The sequence below is a fragment of the Pseudopipra pipra genome, chromosome 5 (assembly GCF_036250125.1).
Source record: "Pseudopipra pipra isolate bDixPip1 chromosome 5, bDixPip1.hap1, whole genome shotgun sequence".
Taxonomy (NCBI): Eukaryota; Metazoa; Chordata; class Aves; order Passeriformes; family Pipridae; genus Pseudopipra; species Pseudopipra pipra.
Genome location: NC_087553.1, coordinates 2,896,849 through 2,917,108, shown reverse-complemented (window position 1 = coordinate 2,917,108; position 20,260 = coordinate 2,896,849). Strand labels below are relative to the sequence as shown.

Sequence of the window (20,260 nt, the reverse complement as noted above, 5' to 3'; positions counted from 1 at the left end):
AGATCCAAGCTTTAATGTCATCTGAGCCAGAAGAGCAGAGGGGACAGTGCAGGTTATAGCTCTTGTTGTGTAATTTCTTTGCAGAAGTTGTTTTGGATTGAAGTTTATCCACCTACCCGTGCTCATGTATCACCCAGCATGGTTGTAGACATCAAGACATACCAAAGAGGCAGTTCCCTTTCACACAGAAAGGCTGAAGCAACAAAATAATGGATTGTTTTAGAAGTAAAATTAAAAACCATACTCAAACAGGTTCTTTGAGTAACTGAAATCACTTTTATTTGTGAGGAACGTCACCCAATGCTGCACAGTTTCAAATAGATCTTAACAAGGAAAGCGGAAGTTTCTCCTCCCCACGTCCTGCAGTGATCAGGACTGGCACAGAAAAAAACAACTCATCACACTTGGGAGGTTTAGCACCAGCATCCAATAAAAAAAAAGCATTTTTTGTTTCAATTTTTAGTTCTTTGGTTGCTTTTTTTTCCCTTTTCAGTTTGATACCAAAAGAAAAATCGAAAAATTGAAAAATTCTTTACTAGCAAAACAGTGAAATTCTAGGAAAAAAAAAAAACAAAACCCAAAAAACAAAAGCTCCACAGTTGCTGTTGAAAACTAGGGAGGTTGTTCTTTCTGAACCTCGCTCTCTTTTCTCTCTCATGCATCTCTCTTGTAGGCGTTCCCTGGATCTCAGCTGCTGGTAAGTTTTGTTTTCTTTTGCATTTCCGTAGGTCAAATCTTCGCTCTGGTCATCACTGTTGACAATTTATTGCTTGTGTGTTTCTTTGGTGTTACTTTTGAGCTGTATTTTAGGACACCTGTTGAAGACCCACATTAAAAAAACTAAATAAAAATGCAGTTTAAGTTCCATTTTCTTGTTGAATTAGGCAAGATGAGTTATAGCAGACAGGATAAGGACAACTGGCTTATCCTGTCCATATGCAGGGTCTTCCTAAAATGAAATATTATTAATTAGCAGCAGATGCTGTAACTATATAGACCAGAGAGAGCTTTCTGAAAAAAAATCAGTTATAAAGCAAAACTTACTCTGTGACAAATACAAACACAGAGGAGAGGAGAGAAAGAAGAGAAAAGCAGCAAACTGCTCTTGGTTTGGCTACAGAGCACTGCCAGAACTTATCACAAATATCAGGCCATAAGGGCACGTGGCCAGAGGCCAAGTCCTGGAAATACACACAACTGTGCTTCAGCTGGCAAACAGCCATTATCCATGTTCCTTACCTGAGGGATGGTAAAGGTGCCTGGGGAGCCGGGCATTACTCAGCACCACCCTGCTCTGTCACTGGAGCAGGAGTTTCAGCAGGTGGTTCAGTTACCTTTGTCTGAGACACAATAAACCCTGATTAGAGGCAAAGACCAACCTCCAGACCCTTCCTCTATTCAGTGGCACAGCCAGCATAACCCAGGTTTTAAAGTAATCAAGAAAAATGAATCCCCAGAAAATTAATATTAGTGTATTTCTTGTCATTTTTGTAATTTTTATTTTTGTAATCTTGTAAAGTTAGGTGTATTTTCTGTAATTGAGTATTTCACAGCAGATTCTGTCAGGGGAACACCTCAAGTAGACACAGAATGAGAAAATCTTTCCTTGTTTAGGTAAAATCTGGTTTGCAAACAGTTTCCTGAAATGATCTGGTCCGAGCAGTTCAGGAAATGGACCTAGAGCTTTCAAATCCATCTCTTATACTACAGACAGACTGAGGGTTTGAGGAAGCTGGAAAATACAACTGGTTTCTCTGCACTTCAAAAACAGTTGTTACAACCTGACCTTACAGTCTGACCCCAATTAAGGACTCTCCAGAAGCAATCCCTATCCCACTGCCAGTTCCATTTAAGATAAGCTGCTCATTCTCCAAGAGGGTCAGAAGCAGGCAGGGAAATCAGCACTTCAGAGCTGGTCACACAGCACACCAACAAAACACTTATCAAAAACTCATATAGGACAGAGGGGCTTGAGCATTCACCCCATCAGAACCTCAGTCTTTGCCACATAGACTTCTAGAATCACAGAATGGTTTGGGTTGGAAGGGCACCTTGAAGATCATCTCGTTCCAATCCATGGCAGGGACACCTTCCACTATCCCAGTTTGCTCAGAGCCCCATCCAACCTGGCCTTGGACACTTCCAGGGATGGGGCAGCCACAGCTTCTCTGGGCAACCTGTGCCAGGGCCTCACCTCCCCCACAGGGAAGAATTTCTTCCTAATATCCAACCTAAAGCTACTCCCTGGCAGTTTGAACCCATTCCCCCATATCCTGTCACTCCAGGCCCTTGGAAATAGTCTTGCCCCATCTTTCCTGCAAGTTCCCTTCAGGTGGCCACAATCAGGTCACCCTGGAGCCTTCTCTTCTCCAGGCTGACCAACCCCAATTCCCCCAGCCCTTCCTCACAGCAGAGCTGCCCCACCCCTCTGGCAGCCTGCTGGCCTCACCTCTTTGCCCTCCTGAGCTGGAGCGCTGGCAGGACGGGGCCGGCGCCGGTAGTTGTAGGGGCGGCGGTAGCCGCGGCGAAGGGGCTGCTGGCCCATGGCGTTGGCCTCGTGGTGGTTCTCCTTGTTCTCGGCCTCCCCGGTGGCTGGGGCAGGGCGTGGGCGAGGGGGCCCTCTGAGGAGGGGCAGAACCAGGTGTTAGGCATGAAAGATACCCAAGAAGGTTAAACTACAGTAATTTTATCCCAGCAAAGCCTTCCATAACCAATTCCACCCTTAAACCATCTCCAGTGTGAGCAAACCATCCCTCTGGAGTTTGACTGGCACAGGGTTGAAGAGGAAAGACAAGCAAGGTGGGTGTCTCTTCACTGCTGAAGATACATCAGCATATCCTACAACAAAGCTGTAGTTATCCATTTGAATTGCTGGCTAGGAGAAGAAACAAGCCAGCAGTGGCCACACAGGCTGATTTGCTATGTTAGCCTTGGTGTGGCTGTATTCCAGCCCAGGCCTAATAATTAATGGTACAACCCTTGGGAATCTCACTTCACCGGTCAGCCACTCCTGGGTCTTTGTCTGCCAGCCTCCCATTGGCTTCCTCACTGGGGATTTCCTGAGCCAGATACAGTTTGCCTTTCCAGAGAGATCACAATGCTGTTTTCTTTAGTTATTTCACCAGTCTCCCCCCAAGCTCATGGAAGCTTTTAACATCATCAACATCCTGTGGCATGAAAAAGCTCCAGCAATCTGCTGCTTGCCCAACAACCTGAGCCAGCAACCTGAGCATGAGTCAGCAGAGCACCAGTGCAGCAAAGGCAAAATGGGCCCTGGGCTGCACCCCCAGAGCCAAGAGCAGCAGAGAGATGTGAACAAACCAGATGGAATCTTGAGGTCCCTTCTAACCTTGCCTGTCCTATAGTTCAATGAACCTCACTTTGGTTTTCAGCAGGTCTCCCACTTCCTTCACTTGAAGGCTCCTCCTAGCACACTCTTTTATCAGAAGAACAAGAAGAACAATTGTGCCATCCTTTCCACGCTACTCATTACTCCGAGGACCTCTGTAATCCACCTTCATTTGTCTCTTCTCCCAGCCTCTGAGTCCTCAGTCACTTCACTCTTCACACATGTGTTCCCCTTCAATCATTTTATGAGTTTTCTTATTATTATGGAAGTTCTCCAGGCTCTTTAGCACCCCTTTTCTCCAAAGGCTCTAGCAAGACTTAACTCCAATAACCCTGTTTTGTTACCTTCTCCTTTAGGAGTTTCTCAAGGAACATAAAATTTACATCTTAACTGACAGCAATACCCTCCACTAACAAAGGATGTACTACTATATTAGATTACATGCTCCCATGTCAGAGGTAGGACACAACTTCTGCTTTTACTGAATACTGAGGTTTCCTTTGTACCTACAAGTAGCACCAGGGCATAAAACCAAGCTTTTGTGACATGTAGAGCTGAGTTCAATGTGCATAAACTACTGTCTGCAGTCCACAAGAAATGTTACAGAGCACACCCTGCCCCAGCAAATGACATGGACCCTGCACCTCATTTCAGCTGTGAGAAGCGATGGGATACAATGAATTCTTTGCCCTCCTTTGGCCAATGTCTCCAAACAACATATAAGCACATTTAACAAATTCTCCAGTTGTTTCCTTATTTCTGTGGGTCACCTTTCTCCAGTAATTAAAGTGCTTCTCACTGTCCCTACCATTTGCACAAGTGTCCCTGCACTTAGAGGGCTGTGTAGGACATACAAGCACCTGAATTCCAAGCAGAGGAAACGGCACCAACCTGCGGTAGCGGGGCCGGTAGGTAGTAGGATTCCTGTGCACTTGCTGAAGTTGTCCTCCTTCTGTGACCCCATCCTTGATTTCTCCCTCAGCACCCTGCTACCAAAGGAAAAGAGACAGTCAAAGATGAATTGTTACCTTATTTGACAGGCAGTGTATTAACTATAGAGCCAAATGATCTGGGTGCCAGTCCAAACCCAGTGTATCAGTAGAGAAACACCTGCACTGGTAAAAAAGAAGCAGCAGATTCTCAAAAGGCTTTAATTTGGGCAAAGAGGAAGGCAACACAAGAGCCAACACTGCTACCCCTGTAGCAGGAACAGACTAAAAAACTACCCGATGATGCCTCCTCCCTGCCTGCCAAAAAAGGCAGAGATCTTGACAGTTCTCCCTGGTGCACATTCCAGTGTGTTTCGAGACATGGCATTGCACTGTAAGGGGTGAATGTGTTATGGAGGGGCAGCTACTGATCAGGACACTTCCCAATTTGGAAAGTTAACAGAAAAAAACGTTCTAGAGACCCCTTCTAGCTCCATTCTACACAACAAAGCCCCGTTCCACAGAGAACTCCCACAAAACACCGAGAAATCTGAAGGCAGAAAAACCTGTATTACATCACATCAAATACTCTTCTACACACTCAATCTTGTCAGCCTTTCAGAGATGCAGTGGTTCTCTCTCCCTTTTAGTTGCTCAAGCTGATAGTGATAAAGCTGTATGTCAGTTTGGTGGTTTTGTGTTTTAAATGCCAGCCATCAGCAATGTCTGTTCTTTAAAGTGTTACCTGATTTGCAGTTCTCAGCGTGCTACTCTTCCCTTTAAAAGAAGGAATTTAACAAGACATCTAGAAACAGAAGTGCATCTTCTGCACCTGATCCAGAAGGAAGCAAAAGCCTCCTGACAGCCTTTAGTAGTCTACATTTGACAGGTTTCCTTCCAATTCTACACCACCATCATATTTTGCTCTATTTTAACGCTGCATAGGCAGGGAACTTTTCCTTAGATAAAATAACATGATGATAAACATTTAAAAAGCCTGGAGTGCTGTAGGTCATAACAAGAAATCCTGGGGAATTAAATGAACCTCAGTGATCAACCCTGACAATCTTACATAAAATACCCTCCAAATGCATTAATAATTTCAAGTGCAGTTCGTAGCTCTTCGAGTTCTCACAAAGCAGAGACTTGGTCTAGAGGCAGGTGGAATATTTCATGTGCTGCACCCAGAAATAGCTAGACCACCTATTCTCAACAATTTGACAGGGTCAGCTGCTGAGATTAGTATAAAAAATCTGAATTAAATTTAAAAAGCATCGACCAGTGTAATTGTAGGGAGGAGCACTCAACATTTTTCATTAGCTGAAGCTCTCCCATAGCCCTTGACAATCAGCATCACATTCACAGTTCTTTGAAAGGCACTATTGGATTTTTTTACATGTTTTTACTGGCACAGCCCAAGTCCACTCCTCCCTGCAGAGGGTTGGGCTGGAATCTCAGTTACAAGACTCCATCTCCTGTAGAGATGGAAAGAATGACTCGACCTGAGGAAGCATCACTTGAAAACATTGCAAACCTTTTCCTCTTCATCTTGAGCTGAATACTGTTATATCAATATTTTAAATGGTTTTGGCTTAAACAGTCAGCTGAAAACAGAACAGCAAAGCAACTGAATTGCTTAGCCCAGAAGCCCTGATAATTTCCTGCACTTCTATAGCAGCACAAAAATTCAATGAACACATTACATTAGTATCACTGTCAATTGATAGAAGTGAAGTATGGCTCCAGAATAAAACAATTATGCTGTCATAACTCACTGAAACAGGTGTAATTCCACCAGAAAACAGAACCAGGACTTTGAGGTCTTGTTTGACCATATGATAGTAAGTATATGAGATTAATTTATTAGGAAAGTTTCTTGAAAGCATCACCCCATGTCTAGCACACACGTGTTCACTCAATCTCCTCCACAGAAACCTCCCAGCTGAGCCTGTACATTCAAACAAAACATTAGGTCATCCTAAAGGGCAGGTTAAAAATCCTGAAGATTTTTAGTTACAGCAGGCCTGGGTACACTGAAACCTTTTCCTTCAGCTGTGCAGAAAGAGTAAATACACTTTCAGCAAACACAGGTCAAGAGTGCCCAAGAGCTGGAAACACTCCCTCAAGTAGAGAGGCACAACCTCCAATGCCTCTGTTATTGAGGCATTGAATGAAACAGAACTTGCTCCCAATTTTAACAGATAATATCAAATCCAGAGGAGCAGTCCATGCATTGATGGCAAGACATGACTTTCAGAGGATGCTCAAGTCAAAGGAAGGACCAACAAACCTTATAAGCAATGGGAAACAATGACCACCCAGGTTCATGTCCTTCTGTAAACTATCATTTGTAAGCTTTTAAGGCTGTAATTCTTCCAGAGTCAGTGATCCCAAAGAATGAGCAGTATCCTTTCCATTATAAAATGCCATATGATTGCTAAAGGCATCAGGCACAGGGCACACAACAGCTGAGGTCTGGTACCCACACCAGATCAGCCTGGGGACTCAGATATAAGCAAGCCAGAGGAAAACAGGGCAATAATAACAATTTGTTCCCCTTGTGTACATCTTCAAGGACTGGGATCCAAGTGTGAGATGAAAGCCAGGCTTTTAGCTGCACCAGTTTGCATTAGATAAGAGAATGCAGCTCAGCACAAGTACATTGAGGCAGGATTAAAGAAAACACCTAATGATAGCTGGTATAAACAACTAGGCTTTAGGGAAGGATTCAACAACACTTGTTCTGTTTGCCCCTGTGCTGTCAGCTCTGCAAAATGAGAGGAAAGTTATGTTGCCTGGGCAGAGCCTTCCACCAAGGCTGTTATACTGGATCATTCACACATTTCTGCAAGTGATGATCAGACTTAACTATTAAAAAAAATATGTTCCAGTTTGTTGGATTGTTCCAGGCACCAATTTAGCAGAAGCACAATGTGGACAGGAGCAGTAACTGCTAGAACTACAGTCATGGTCCTCATGCTTACTTCTTCCTCTGCAAAAACCTGCAGGGAAGATGCTTAGGAAGTCTTGCAGATGTAATGAACAGTGGTGCATAGCTGGTTTAAAGGGGTAAAAAACCCCAAACACCATTATCTTTACACAGAACACCTGTAGGCAGAGGCCTATGAAGGGAGGATACAGGGAGGTTTCAGCCAGCTGGTCAAACTACTGCCATGCCATGCAGAAGTGACAAACTTCTAAAATAAATCCCATTGTCCAAGTAAACCATATATAACCATAACTTGGAGGGTTATGAGTAATATAATATGTTTGCTTCAGGTAAAGGGCATGGTGAGCCACTTAGGTCTCAGCCCTTTGTGTTTACTTTTCAAACCAACACCCAAGGAGATGCTTTTAACACATCCTAGAAAAACATGACAAGGAAGGGCTACCAGATACCAAATAAAAGAAAGTATCAGTGTCAACCTCAACGATGCTGGAGGAACCCGGAATGTTACTGAAGAGCACTCACAACTCAGTCAATCATTGACAGCTCACTATGTGCCAGTGCTGAAGGTGCAGTTCCCTCTCATGGACAGCTGCTGAGGAGGTGGGTGACCAGCACTAAAGGAACTGAACTCACACTCCGAGGTGGCCCACGGCGTCGGCCGAAGTAGCCCCGTCGGTAGCGGCGCCGGTCGGCGGCGTAGCGGCTGCCTTCCACAGGGACTCCGTCTGGACCAGTGACATTGGCTGCTTCTGCACCCTGAGAGCACAACACACAGTCAGCCAGGGGCTGGGAAAACAACAACCAGCTACAGGGAGAGGATGAAACAGCAAAGAGGCTTTTTGGCCCAAGTTCCAAGCTACAGCGATTCCCTTCTCCCACGGAGCGCAAAAGCAGGTTTGTTATTCCCAACCCCATAACCCAGAGTTATGATCATGAGTTAAGGTCCTAAGATCATATCAGGCTGAGTTTGGAGAGGGAAGCAAGAAGTACCTGATTAAAGACAAAAACATAAAACCCCCATCACCCTCCAAAAATGTTCAAGAAAATAGAAGTGTAAAGAACTTGGAAGTTCTCACAGTTATTAAACTACCAAACTGCAAACAAACTCTTCAGAGCAATATATGCCTCAGTTAATGATTGCTGGGCAGGCTGCAAGCTTTGAATGCTCTATCAGGTAAAAATTACAAATTCTAGAAGCACTGGCGTGTAGTTGAGGTAGAGTTTTGACACATATCTAGAAACACACCTTGATGAAGCCTTTAAAAACCAGCTCTCCCATAGAAAAGCTGTAGGAATGCCACCTACCCAGGGATTAACACATCAGACAAAACCCCCAGAGACACAGGCAAGGTTCTGTGTCACTCCCCACTCTGTTGGGCCACACTCCATAACCTCCTACCTTTTCTCCCTCGACCACATCAAATTCCACAGTCTCTCCATCACCAACACTGCGCAGGTACTTCCGGGGGTTGTTTTTCTTTATCGCCGTCTTTAAAGAAAAAAGATGCAAAATCATATATTTTTGTGTTTTACTTACCTTATAAATTCATAACCACATAGATGAGGGAAGGGCAGCATTCTTCTGCTACAGTCCCAACTCTACACACCAGATCAGTCACCACACCAAGACAGTTCAAACACACACGTCTCTCATTTTACAGTCCCACCAATACTCAGTCAAAGTTTACTCTTTTCTCACTATTTTAGAGTTTATACATCAGGATCCACTCTGTCCAGTGAGCTAAACATCCAAATCATTACAGTTCATACTGAGTGTTTCATCTCCTGCAAGCTACACCAAGGCAGCTCTAGCAGCAAGTGTGACCTGTGCCTTTTGTTATTAGGACACCTGTAGACCATCTACAGAGAAAAACCCCCAAAATAATAACACTGTTATTAATAATAACATCATTATTAATAATAACACTATTATTAGTTATATTAGAATGCTTTAATACTACTAACATGGGTTTGCATCAAAACCTCAGGCTCACGGGAACACTCAAACCTCCTGGTGTGATTTTCAGTCTGTCAACTACAGATGCCTTTTACTCTGTGGAGTATTTCCAGGATTCCACAAAAATTGGTTGGATTCCATAAAAGTAGGCAAGACAAGCCTACTGTCTGTTCATCAGGTAAGGCTTCATCAACTGGGAGAGGCCAGGGGAGAAAACACATGTACTGTACAAGCCAATTTAGTAGCCATTTTTTAACTGAAGTTATGTTGGATTGTTAAAGCCCAATTCACTTTAAGTTTCCTGATCTGGGCATCTTTTGTCAGCAGGAAGAGGGAGGTGCAGAACCAGTAAATAGAAACACATGGAAATACAGGGCATTAATCCATCTTAAGAAATGGGATGTAGGGCAGAAAGAGAAGAAAGTTGGCATATCTGCAGTACAAGGAAAACAGGCAGAATGCAGCTCAGAGGAGTTGTTGCCTGTGTGTGGTAGAATATTCCTTCAGTCAACAACAGCCCAAAAGCATTTCTCACTGAAGGAAAGATCTAATCAGCTTGAAGTTGATCTTGACTAGTTCAGGGAATGTTCTCCTTGCTGCTGAATACAATCTCCTCTCTGTTTCAGGCAACAGGCCAGCCTGTCCTTGTAGCCACACCTGTCCCTGTACCCTGCAGCATCCCTGAACGGCTTCAGGAAGAATCTAAGAGTGTACATATTGTTACTACCAAAGCAAAAACAACCCAAGAGGCTGTTTGGGTTTTTTTTTATACACAGAAACAGAACGAGCTGTCAAGTGAATTCTTTGGGGAATTATTTTAGCAAGCAGAGACTCACACCATTAGCTCAGACAACTTTGTTTGCTTTCTGCTGACCTTTTAGTGCAACTGCCCCATTTCTAAAAATCACACAGAGGTGTTTGCTTTTCCATAAATGTTATATTGCATAACCTGCCAACAGGAGACAGAGGCTGCTACGCTCTAGGCTGGGGCTTGTTTTATAAAGGCAATCAGGACAATTTTGAGTAAATCCTAGAATTCCAAGCAGGAACTATGCAGCTTTACTACTTACAACTTCAGCTGCAGGTAAACACTGCTGAAATAAGCCTCTAACAAGCCTAAGCTCTAAGCTTGATGGAAAGACTTTTACCACGTGTATCCAGAGGGGAGAAAGCACTGTTCTCCCTGTTACTGTTTACCAGCACCCTGCAGGCTCCAGCTCCTCTGATTCAGAAGACAGATGTTTTATATTAACATAGACAGCACTCAACAACAAAGCCTTTCCTTTCCAAAGGGGACACTGATGAACAGGCAGCTACAAGAGTCTTCAGAGCCAGTTCAGGGTTTTGTTTGAGAGAGTTCTTCCCATATGCTCACACCAGCACATCCCATGCACATCCAGGACTGTCACAGTAACAGCCAAAGGTTGTTATAACAGGTACAGGTGCCTGATCAACACAACCCAGTGGAGTGAAGAAAGAGCCTTACAACAGAAGAGATTAACTCCTCCCCACTGCTCGCTGATTCAAACTATACCTAATTAAACTGGACTTCTCTGGCTGCTGACACTTGGAATGGTGTTAACATTGCAAGGCACACTCCACCCCACCACGACTGATCCCTGCTGCTCACACCACCTGTAGCTGGCTGACACAGTGCCCCAAACAGCACCTTGCATGAACCAAGCAAGACTGAGCAGGTGAAGAACTGCCCTTCCCAAAAAACACTGCTTGGGTCCCCAGCAAGACAAAGGGTTAACTCAAAGCAAGCCATGCATGCCCTAAAAAGAAAAGCATTTTAATCTGTACTAGGTTTATAAATAGCATCCAATAGCCAGACACCAAGCATTAACCCCCATTCCAATCATGAGATCGGCCTGTTCCCTCCCCACGAGGATGCAGGCAGGGGAGGCAGGGAGGAGGCTGGATCCATTCAACTAGGTCAGCCTTATTCTGAAGGGATTAGGCAAGTAATCCAGCCCCTCCCGGCCGGCGCGGGGAGGAGGGGCAGAGCCGGAGCGGGAGCAGGATGTTTGCTCACAGCAGGGATTTGCCTCCCTCGCCGGGCGGCCCCAACAGCAGCACCGGCCAGGACGGCCCAGGCCCTGGGCCGAGCTCTGCTGAGGAACATCCCACTGCAGAAACATCTACTCTGCCGTGCTCAGCCCACCCCGAGAGGGCTGCTCGGGTGCAGGCCTGCACATGATGTGGTATTTCTGAACCAAAGCCAGTTTTTCTCTGTGTTCACTCCCAGAGGACTCTCAGCCCCAGGAGATGGAAGTGCCCGGCTCCATCCCCCCTCCACATACACCCACCAGGTCACATTTAGGGGAACAGGCCCTACGGGTGAAGGAGACAAAACAGCACAGGGAACAGCAGCTTGCTGTTTAGGTCTCTGCAGGCAGCTTTCCCAAGCAGAACATTGATCCATGTCATCTCTGTCATCAGCACAACAGCCATTTTCCAGGATATCCTCTCACTCTCTCAAAGAGACCTCATTTGTCTTCAAGGCAGTTGTACAGTGCTGCCTATCCAGAACATGTTTCTGTTACCAGAACTCTTCCCACCCTCCTCTGGACACACTCCTATCAGAGCACCGATGTCTCAGCACGCTCACAGCACCAGTCCTTTAAGAAAGGAAAATGACCATTAAAAATCAATATATGCATTGACAGCTCTTGCTCTAAAGTCCACCAGCTGAACCAGGAATGTGCACTGTGCACACTTCCCAACATTACCTTCATTCATTTTGGGCACTGGCCTTACTCCCTCCCAGCTTTATCCAGTTTCAGTCTACACCCTATGACCCAGAGAAACAGTTATCACAGGCTATTTAGTCACGAAGCCACAGGAACTAAACCAGCTCTCAGGGTTGGCTCAACTAACTATATATGCACACATCCTCATCCTCTGTGAGCAGCCCTGAGTACAAGTTTCCTGGTTACATCTGATGGAAATACTGTCACTTATGCCACAGAGAAAGTTCATGCTTTCAAGGATCATGTGAGCCTGCAGACATTTTATGTGGGACCAGCTCTAGGGGCACTATTTCATTTTTTGGTGAATGATGCAAGTGATGCACAACCAGATCTAAGCCAATAATCAGGTTACACCAGCATGGAGACAGCATCCTCTGTCTTGCCATCATTTGCCTGCAACCTGAGAGTCCCAGGATAAACTTAGAACAGCCTCCTGACAGCTCAAGGAAAGCGAACCAATGACAAGCCTCTGGGCCAGCTCTCCCTGCCTGGGCACACTTGGCACAAGGCCTTCCTCCTCTTCTTCCTGGGAGCAGCTGCCTCATGCACAACAGCTGATGGCAACACTGGCTGGTCCACAGCCAGACTAGCTCACTTTCTCCCCAATACCAGGGAGGGCAGACAGAACAAACCTGCAAATGAGGAGGGGAGGGAGGAACAAAAGACATAAGGAGTGTGAGGAAATGGCGGGGAGGAGAGAACAAGCAGCAAGGTATTTACAAACAGAGGAGGAGACAACCAAACAAAAACACAAACCACACCAGAAAACTCTCCAAGCACCTCTAGTGCTCAAACTGAAGCAGACAAAAAGAAAGCATGAAGGGTTATAATAACTCTTCAGTTAAACTCCAGAGAGAAGGAAAGGAAAATATAACCTAATATTTCTCCATGAAAATTCAAACATACACATTCATTCAAGGTATCTGCAGTCAATATTTTAAGAAGCTAGGACAAGGTTGGGTGGCTGTGGCAGGAGTTGCATTAGAAACCTACCATAGTACACAACTCTAAGCACAATCACTGCTGTCTTACCTGATGAACAAACACATCTTCTTTGGTATCATTTCTGTGAACAGAACACAAGAAGTCGTAAGAGTTTACGCTAAGAGACTTAAATAGAAATTCCTGGCTTTACAAGTGAAACCCTCCTTCTCTCAGCCTGTAGCACATGCCCTGAATTCCATACATTCTGTCTAAGTCTATGCTACCAAAACCCTGCTCTGAACTTGTAGGGTCATATGCTTGAGAGCAGAAAGGACTCCCCAGCCTGCAAAAGTGTGAGAGGACAGGGGGAGGTTCTCTGTAATCTTCTGGCAAACATTCAATGTTTTGTTTTTGCACAGGGCACAGTTAATGACTGGACTGCTTGTTTTTCACTATTCTAATTCCTCAAAAACACTTGTACAGGGAATGCAACCTGAGCTGTTACCCCAGAGGTCAAACAAGACTATCAGCAGGACTGACCGCAGCTGTTAACAGAGATCTCCTTTCAGTGAAACTCAAAGCAACCGTGCACAAGAGGTGTTAGGAGAGTCCACGGGAGCAGGACCCAGACATGGATTAGGCCAGACAGTTCAGGCTTCCACGTGCAAAACATGAAGATAAGTCTGAGACCTTGATTCTGTGTTCCCATACAACAAGGGAGAGCCTAAACCCTGCCATCTGTTCATTCCCTCTCTGCAAACACAACGGGCAGGTCAAAGAGCTTGGGAAGATAATGCATAATCTAAAACTTGTTGTGCTGGATTGAAGCAATTGCAGGCTTCACTTTAGGAAGACAGCTAACAAGTTATTACACCATAACCAGCTGAAGGCTCTTAAGTCAACTGCTATAAAAGATTTTAAGAGTACTTCCTAACTCAAACTTTTCCTCTAAGCTTACATAACACTGGCTAGTAATCTCCAGGGACTGAGATCAACACTGCACCAGAACTGAGACAGGGGGTCTTCTCCCCCTCGCTGCACCTACCCAAATCTACCTGATGTGTAACAGCTCAAGGACTTCCAGAATGAAGTAACTTGCCAGGTATGTCTTCTGCAAGAGCTCAGCATGCAGGCGTTTCATTCTTCATAAAGCACACAAGACATTTAAGCCCCTCAACCCCACAGATATTCCAGCCTTAAAAGCCAGAGTTTTCTCCAGTAACTCGGAAGCAGGGGTCCTGGGCACCTAAGGCTGCAGGGTGATCGCTATCACCTACAGCTGTGGGGATTATCAATGCCACCCAGAGCTTTGTTCGTGTTCAAAGGAGAAGGGGAAAAAAAGAGACAAAAAGAATTTCTATGAAAGCCAGGCCTGGAATATCTTCAATGAGGTGCCATCAGAGCATCTCAATGTGTATCCACAGGAGGTGTATTGACCAGTTAACACTTAAACTTTACCCAGAAGTATTTCCCTTCTTCCTGCCGTTTAGAAAACAGCCAGGCAGTCAGGAAAGATTATGCAGCTCATTAAAGGTGTAGTATGAGTAAACACGAGAAACCAGACCAAATCTTAATGAGTTTGACCCTTTCTGTTTTCTCCCTTTGATTGGGGGGTGGGGTGTTTAAGGAAAAAAGCTTGTTGAGTGCCTGGCCAAAGCTGACCATCAACTGCATGAAGCCAGGAGTCAGGTCCCCAGGTCCCTGTTGCAATTACTAATGCATGGCATGTTATCTGCACCACGAGTCTATCACAATTTAAACATACCTGTTGATAAAGCCGTATCCATTTCTGACATTGAACCACTTGACTGTGCCAAGAACTTTGGTGGCTGGAAAGAAAAAGTTAAAGAATTTAATCTAAAGCATAAGAAAGTACAACAATGTTACAAAAATACTTTTATAGTTGTGTGGGAACTCACCACCAGACCTATTCTGTTCTCTTAACAAAGAGAGAGAACATCTCCCAGCTCAGTTTATACTAATGCAGTGGCAAGATACAGTGCTTTAACAGACTGTTCTTCAGCCAAGAGTTTAACACACAGCACAAAGCTCTATTTCCAGAATTGTCCGTCCATCCCTTCTCTTTTTGTATTTCTTATCCCAGAAAGGGGCAGCAAAGTTGACAATCCCACTGCAATTCATCAGTTCTCTTTAGCTCAGTAGCCAGACATGAAACATAGCTGAAGAAAGCTGTTTAAAACTGCTTTCTTTCACTTGGAGTTCCCCTTCTTTCTTCCCTGGAAATCAGACCTGGCCAAAGCAGCAGTATCAAGTACTATGTCTCTCAAGTGAAAAGGCAGCACATCCCTGTTTTGGCCCAGCTCTTTCTTGCATTGTCAGCATTACTCTAACCAAATAAAGACACCATAAGACTTTTTTTAATATTCCTGCTTCTGGAGATCAGCTGCAAACTGTCCAACTTGATGTTCCCTGACTTCCAGGATCAAGACAAGCTCCTGTCTCAACACTGAAACAGCATCTACTTAGAAGCCATACTGCAGTGTCTTATAGGATCTGGCAAAACCTGTTCCTCCAACTTATAGGAATGTGTGGGAGGAACTCAACAGTGATGGAGGCAGTTCAACCCCTCCTTCCCTCTCAGCAACTGGGTGGACGCAACAAACTTGTACTTTCCAGACCTCTTCCAAAAGGAGAGGTTTGGCTTCTAGAATTGAACACAGCCTGAGCACAAGTATCTAAGCAATCTATGTAGCACTTACTTGAAAAGGACCCAGTCACCTACAGATGACTGCTTGCTAAAAACCTTATACCTATGTTTTGGGGGTGGCAGGAACCTAAGAGACAATTAAAGGGAGAACAGTCTAGAGAATCTCCAATTCAGAAGTCCAAGCCACTCTACTCTGCTGGAGGCAAGAACTCACTGTAAATTGTCACCTTTATCCTCTCTATGCCTGCATTCTTCCCTAAATGCCCAGACAGAGCCAGACAGACCTTCAGTCCCATGAAGTCTTGCCATTCTCACACACCCCTCTGAACACAGACCTCAAATGAGAAGGTTTGACACCAGCAGCCCATTGCAGTACTGCTGCTGTTATTACTTCCAATAACAGGCCTCTTCTCATCCCATTTTTAGAAGTGAAGTTTTTGGTCTCCTTTAATATGCTTTTTAGCAGAAAATGTTCTTAATTAGAAGAAGCAAAGTCATGTTAAGACTGAGACATCACCTAGAAAAAAGGGCTCTGCCCAGTACAAAACATACATTCCCAAGAATTCTTGTTTACAGAGATAAAAAAACTCTTAAGTTTCACTGCCTAACACTGACTCAGTGAGAATCTTCAGCATCAGTATTTATAGATCATTTATCACTACATATAGATGCTTTCTGCTACCACAAAGGTTCTGGCTGGAAGAGCTCACTGCACTAACACAGGAGGAGAAGGAGGGAAGCACAGAAACAGGTGCCAATGGCAGGTTTTAGCTGCTTTAAGAAACAGTGCTAATACCACTGATTCCCTCAACATCATCCTTTCCCTCCCCTGCAAAACAGCTTTTGAATCTGTTGGCCTATTTCAATCAGATTAGGAAGAGGAGGAGAAGCTTAGGAAGCATAGCAAAACCCCTCAGGGGAGTCAGGGAGCTGGGGGAACGAGGGGCAGTCACAATTCACTCTCTGTGTGTCACAGTTTCAGAGCAACTTTTGCACAAGTCGCAAGAAACCAGGGGTGAGTACTGGGGAAACACTACTCCCTACAGACATCGGTCTTACAGTACTCCCTAAGTATCGCTGTGGGGCCAAAGAACCTCGGAAACAGCACGACTCCGAACATCCACGTGGCCATGGCACAGTCACTGGAAAGCCTGAGCTGTCCCAACAGGGAAGTCGGGCAAGGAGGAGAACAAGCCCAGAGGAAAAACACAGCAAGGAGTTAAACTGATGAGTCAGAGAAGGTGGTTGATGCGATGTGATGACGTCTGTCCCACCAGTGAAAGCCCACATATTGCTACAAGATGCTGTAGTCTGATGCTATCAGAGGAAACAATCATCAGCCACTCCCACCCGTGACAAAATAACCTTTTAACAAGGAAAGCCAAAGCTTCCTGTGACCAGCAGAACAGAGAGAGTTGAGTAACCCTTATCCCTATTCCTAGAAGTCAGACACTTAGATGCCCTGGGCATTTGCTTCTAAGGAGATCTTTGTAAAAAACTTAAGCGAACATAATTACACCACCATCAAGAGGGACATTTGAGGTGGACTTTAAGGCAAGGCCATTTCAATTAGCACCATCAGTGCTATCAGTGATCATTTTCCTCACAATTCCTACTAAAAAGCTTGGTAGCAAAAGGGCCATTGTGCAAAACCATCCCCATGGTGGTTTTCATTTTCCTGCTAGTCCTGAAAAAGTATTTGTGCATTCACTTCCCCCCCTACCCCTTCTCAAAGCAAAAGCAACTGGCGGACAAGACAAAAACGTTACCAAAAATGAAAAAAGCCATGTTAATGCAAGAAGAAGCCAGACACACCAACAGGTATGGATGTGCTGATTATTGTGCTCTAATTACTGATAAATCAGGTAACAGGAGGAAATCACGCAAACCGTGCCTCCAATCTCTGTTTTGCCAGAGTTCTTCCTACCTCCACTCCAGAGAAATCCTTTACCTGGCTCCTCTCTGCCGCAGTAAGACCTCAGTCTTTCCCTTCAGAATAGAAGGTGCTGTCATTCTTTAGTGAAGTCTGCGACTATTAGTCAGCTTCAACTTTGCTTTTAAACAGCCTCTTGGAGTCACACAGTTACAAATAGCAGATCCCTAGTTCCACAGATTCAACCCTTGTCCTTTTCAACAGGTTGACCTTATTTAATCACAAATTAAAAAAAAAACAAAACAAAAACAAAACCACGCTTGCTATGCACTGGGTTTGAGAGATGGCAACATGGCATTTTCACAGAACATGCCGAGTTGGAAGGGACCCACAGGGATCATCGAGCCCAACCCTTAGCCCTGCACGGGACCATACCCAAGAACCACACCATGTGCCCGAGGGTGTCATCCAAAGGCTCCCTGAACTCTGTCAGCCTTGGTGCTGTGACCACTGCCCTGGGGAGCCTGGGTTTTTTGCCTCTTTACTGAAAACAAATTAGAAACTGGGGAAAAAAACAAACAAACAAACAAACAAACCAAACAAGCACCGTAAACTCCCAAAAAAGCCCCAAACAAGCACACCTCACTAAACCCGTTCTTCACAGACAGAAAAGTTGTGCCAGGACCTTAAAACTAAGAGAGGCACACAGAGCGTTCCGCAGCAGCCCTTCCAAGCGGGGCAGCGCCGGCAGGTGCCGGGCAGAGGCTCCCCAGGGCCGTCCCTCCCTCGCTGTCCCGGCCGCCGACAAACCCCGGCGCTCCGGCCCGGGCGGGGGAGGCACGGCCGCCTCCCTGCGGGGCAGCGCCCGCGGAGCGCTCCCCCGGCCCGGCCCGGCCCGTCCCACAGGTGCGCCGGCAGCCCGGACTCACCCAGCACTTTCTTCTCCGACTCGGCCGCGGCCGTTGTGGCGGCGGCGGCGGCAGCGCCGGGGGCCGCCTCGCCCACAGCCGCGCCCGGCGCGGCGGCGCTGCCGGGGCTCTTGGCACCGCCGTCCGTGGCGGCGGGCGCGGCGGTGGCAGTGGCGGCGGCAGTGGCGGTGGTGCTGGCGGCGGCCGGGGCGCTGGTGGTGGCCGTGCTGGCGGCGCTGGTCTCCGCCGCCTCGCTCATGGTGCCGGCAGGGCGGTGGCGGCGCGTGTGGCTCGGGCCGCGCTGGGTCTTACTGGCCCCAAAATGGCCCCGCCGAAGTTTTAACACAGTCAGCGAGGGCCGGCGCCGGCACGCGCGCCGCCTCATTAGCATTTAAAGGGGCCGCGCCGGCGGCGTGAGGGGAGCGGGGCCGCTCCCGCTGCGGGGCGGGCGGCGTGTCCCGACACCGCACCGCATGTCCCGGCACAGCACCGCATGTCCCGGCACAGCACCGCATGTCCCGACACGGCACCGCGTGTCCCGACACCGTACCGGGTGTCCCGACACCGCCGGGTGTCCCGACACGGCACCGCGTGTCCCGACACCGCACCGCGTGTCCCGACACCGCACCGCATGTCCCGACACAGCACCGCGTGTCCCGACACGGCACCGCGTGTCCCGACACGGCACTACACCGCACGTCCTGACATGGCACCGCATGTCCCGACATAACACCACACCGCATGTCCCGACATGACACAACACAACATGACACATAATGACACGACGTGCCCCGCTCTGCGCTGGTGCGGCCCCACCTTGAACAGTGTGTGCGGTTTTGGTCACCGCAATATCAGACATGTCACAGAATCACAGGATGTGCTGAGCTGGGAGGGACCCACAAGGATCATCCAGTCCAACCCTCAGCCCTGCACAGGCCCATCCCCAGAGTCACCCCCTGTGCCCCAGAGGATCATCCAAACCCTTCCTAAGCTCTGGCAGCCTTGGGGCTGTGCCCACTGCCCTGGGGAGCCTGGTCAGTGCCAACCACTCTCTGGGGGAAGAACCTTTTCCTGAGATCCAACCTGACCCTGCCCTGACACAGCTCCAGCCATTCCCTGGCTGCTGTCCCTGGTCCCCCCAGAGCAGAGCTCAGTCCCTGCCCCTCCCCTGCCCCTGCCCAGGAATTGGAACTGCACTGAGGTCTCCCCTCAGCCTCCTCTTCTCCAGCTGAACACACCAAATGCCCTCAGTGTCCTAACACGGCTTCCCACCAAGGCTCTTCCCCATCTCCTCTGCCCTGGTGTGACTCCTGGGAGTGGTCCTGTGCAGGGCCAGGAGTTGGACTCCGTGATCCCTGTGGGTCCCTTCCAGCTCAGCATGTTCTGTGATTCTGTGTGTGATCACAGCCCCTTCACATCCACACCCTCTCGGGGGGTTGGAAATTAGATAACTTCTCTAATTTTTTAATGGTCTTAGTTAACCTTTGGATTAGTTGTTTTAATTAATCTTAATTAGGCCTTAAATTGCTTTTAGCCAGCGAATAGCAAAAGAAGTTGTCATAAAGTACTTTTGTGAGAACACAGCTTGGGAAAAGTACTAAAACTGTTAAGTTTTGTTAAAGTTAACCTGGATATGCTTCAATAAACAAAGCCCAGGAGAGAAAGATGTATTGATGAAGCTGGACATCTGGAACACAGGATTTATGGACTACAAGGACCTTCTGCAGAAACCAGCAGATAAGGAAGAAGACTGACAAAGGCGCAGTGTTTGTGTCAGAAAAAGATATTAAAAAGACTAAAGATATGAGCTAATTAGCATAAGCAATGAGAGATTGATAACCAATAGTGGATAGAACACTAATTAATGAAAGGGAATTATGTAACTTAGAACCAATGAACATTAATTTCTTTGTCAAAAATGTATAAATAGGTGAAAAAGTGATGTA

General features: G+C 46.5%; 1 protein-coding gene across 2 annotated transcripts; it reads right to left on the bottom strand.

The window, feature by feature from the left end:
• Positions 1 to 253: 253 nt before the first annotated feature.
• YBX3 (Y-box binding protein 3) lies at positions 254 to 18,649 on the bottom strand. Of its 2 annotated transcripts, none has more exons than XM_064654135.1 (9): positions 18,336 to 18,649; positions 14,631 to 14,694; positions 12,974 to 13,007; positions 8,628 to 8,717; positions 7,862 to 7,984; positions 4,241 to 4,338; positions 2,450 to 2,621; positions 1,240 to 1,340; positions 254 to 815 (listed from the first exon to the last, which is right to left on the bottom strand). In XM_064654135.1, exons 1-8 carry the CDS (start codon positions 18,571 to 18,573, stop codon positions 1,275 to 1,277), a joined length of 885 nt encoding a protein of 294 aa, XP_064510205.1. In that variant the 5' UTR covers positions 18,574 to 18,649; the 3' UTR covers positions 254 to 815; positions 1,240 to 1,274. The 2 variants fall into 2 exon arrangements, with proteins under 2 accessions (XP_064510205.1, XP_064510206.1); XM_064654136.1 differs by having other exon boundaries at positions 4,241 to 4,335; positions 18,336 to 18,648.
• Between the last annotated feature and the right edge of the window lie 1,611 nt (positions 18,650 to 20,260).

Bases quoted from the DNA above. Each gene is read 5' to 3' on its own strand.
- YBX3 (XM_064654135.1), bottom strand. From the start codon at position 18,573: ATGAGCGAGGCGGCGGAGACCAGCGCCGCCAGCACGGCCACCACCAGC. The intron at 8,718-12,973 runs GTAAGACAGCAG...TTTTCTTTAAAG, and splicing joins AAGATGTGTTTGTTCATCAG to ACGGCGATAAAGAAAAACAA. The intron at 2,622-4,240 runs GTTGGTGCCGTT...GCCCCTCCTCAG, and splicing joins TACCGGCCCCGCTACCGCAG to AGGGCCCCCTCGCCCACGCC.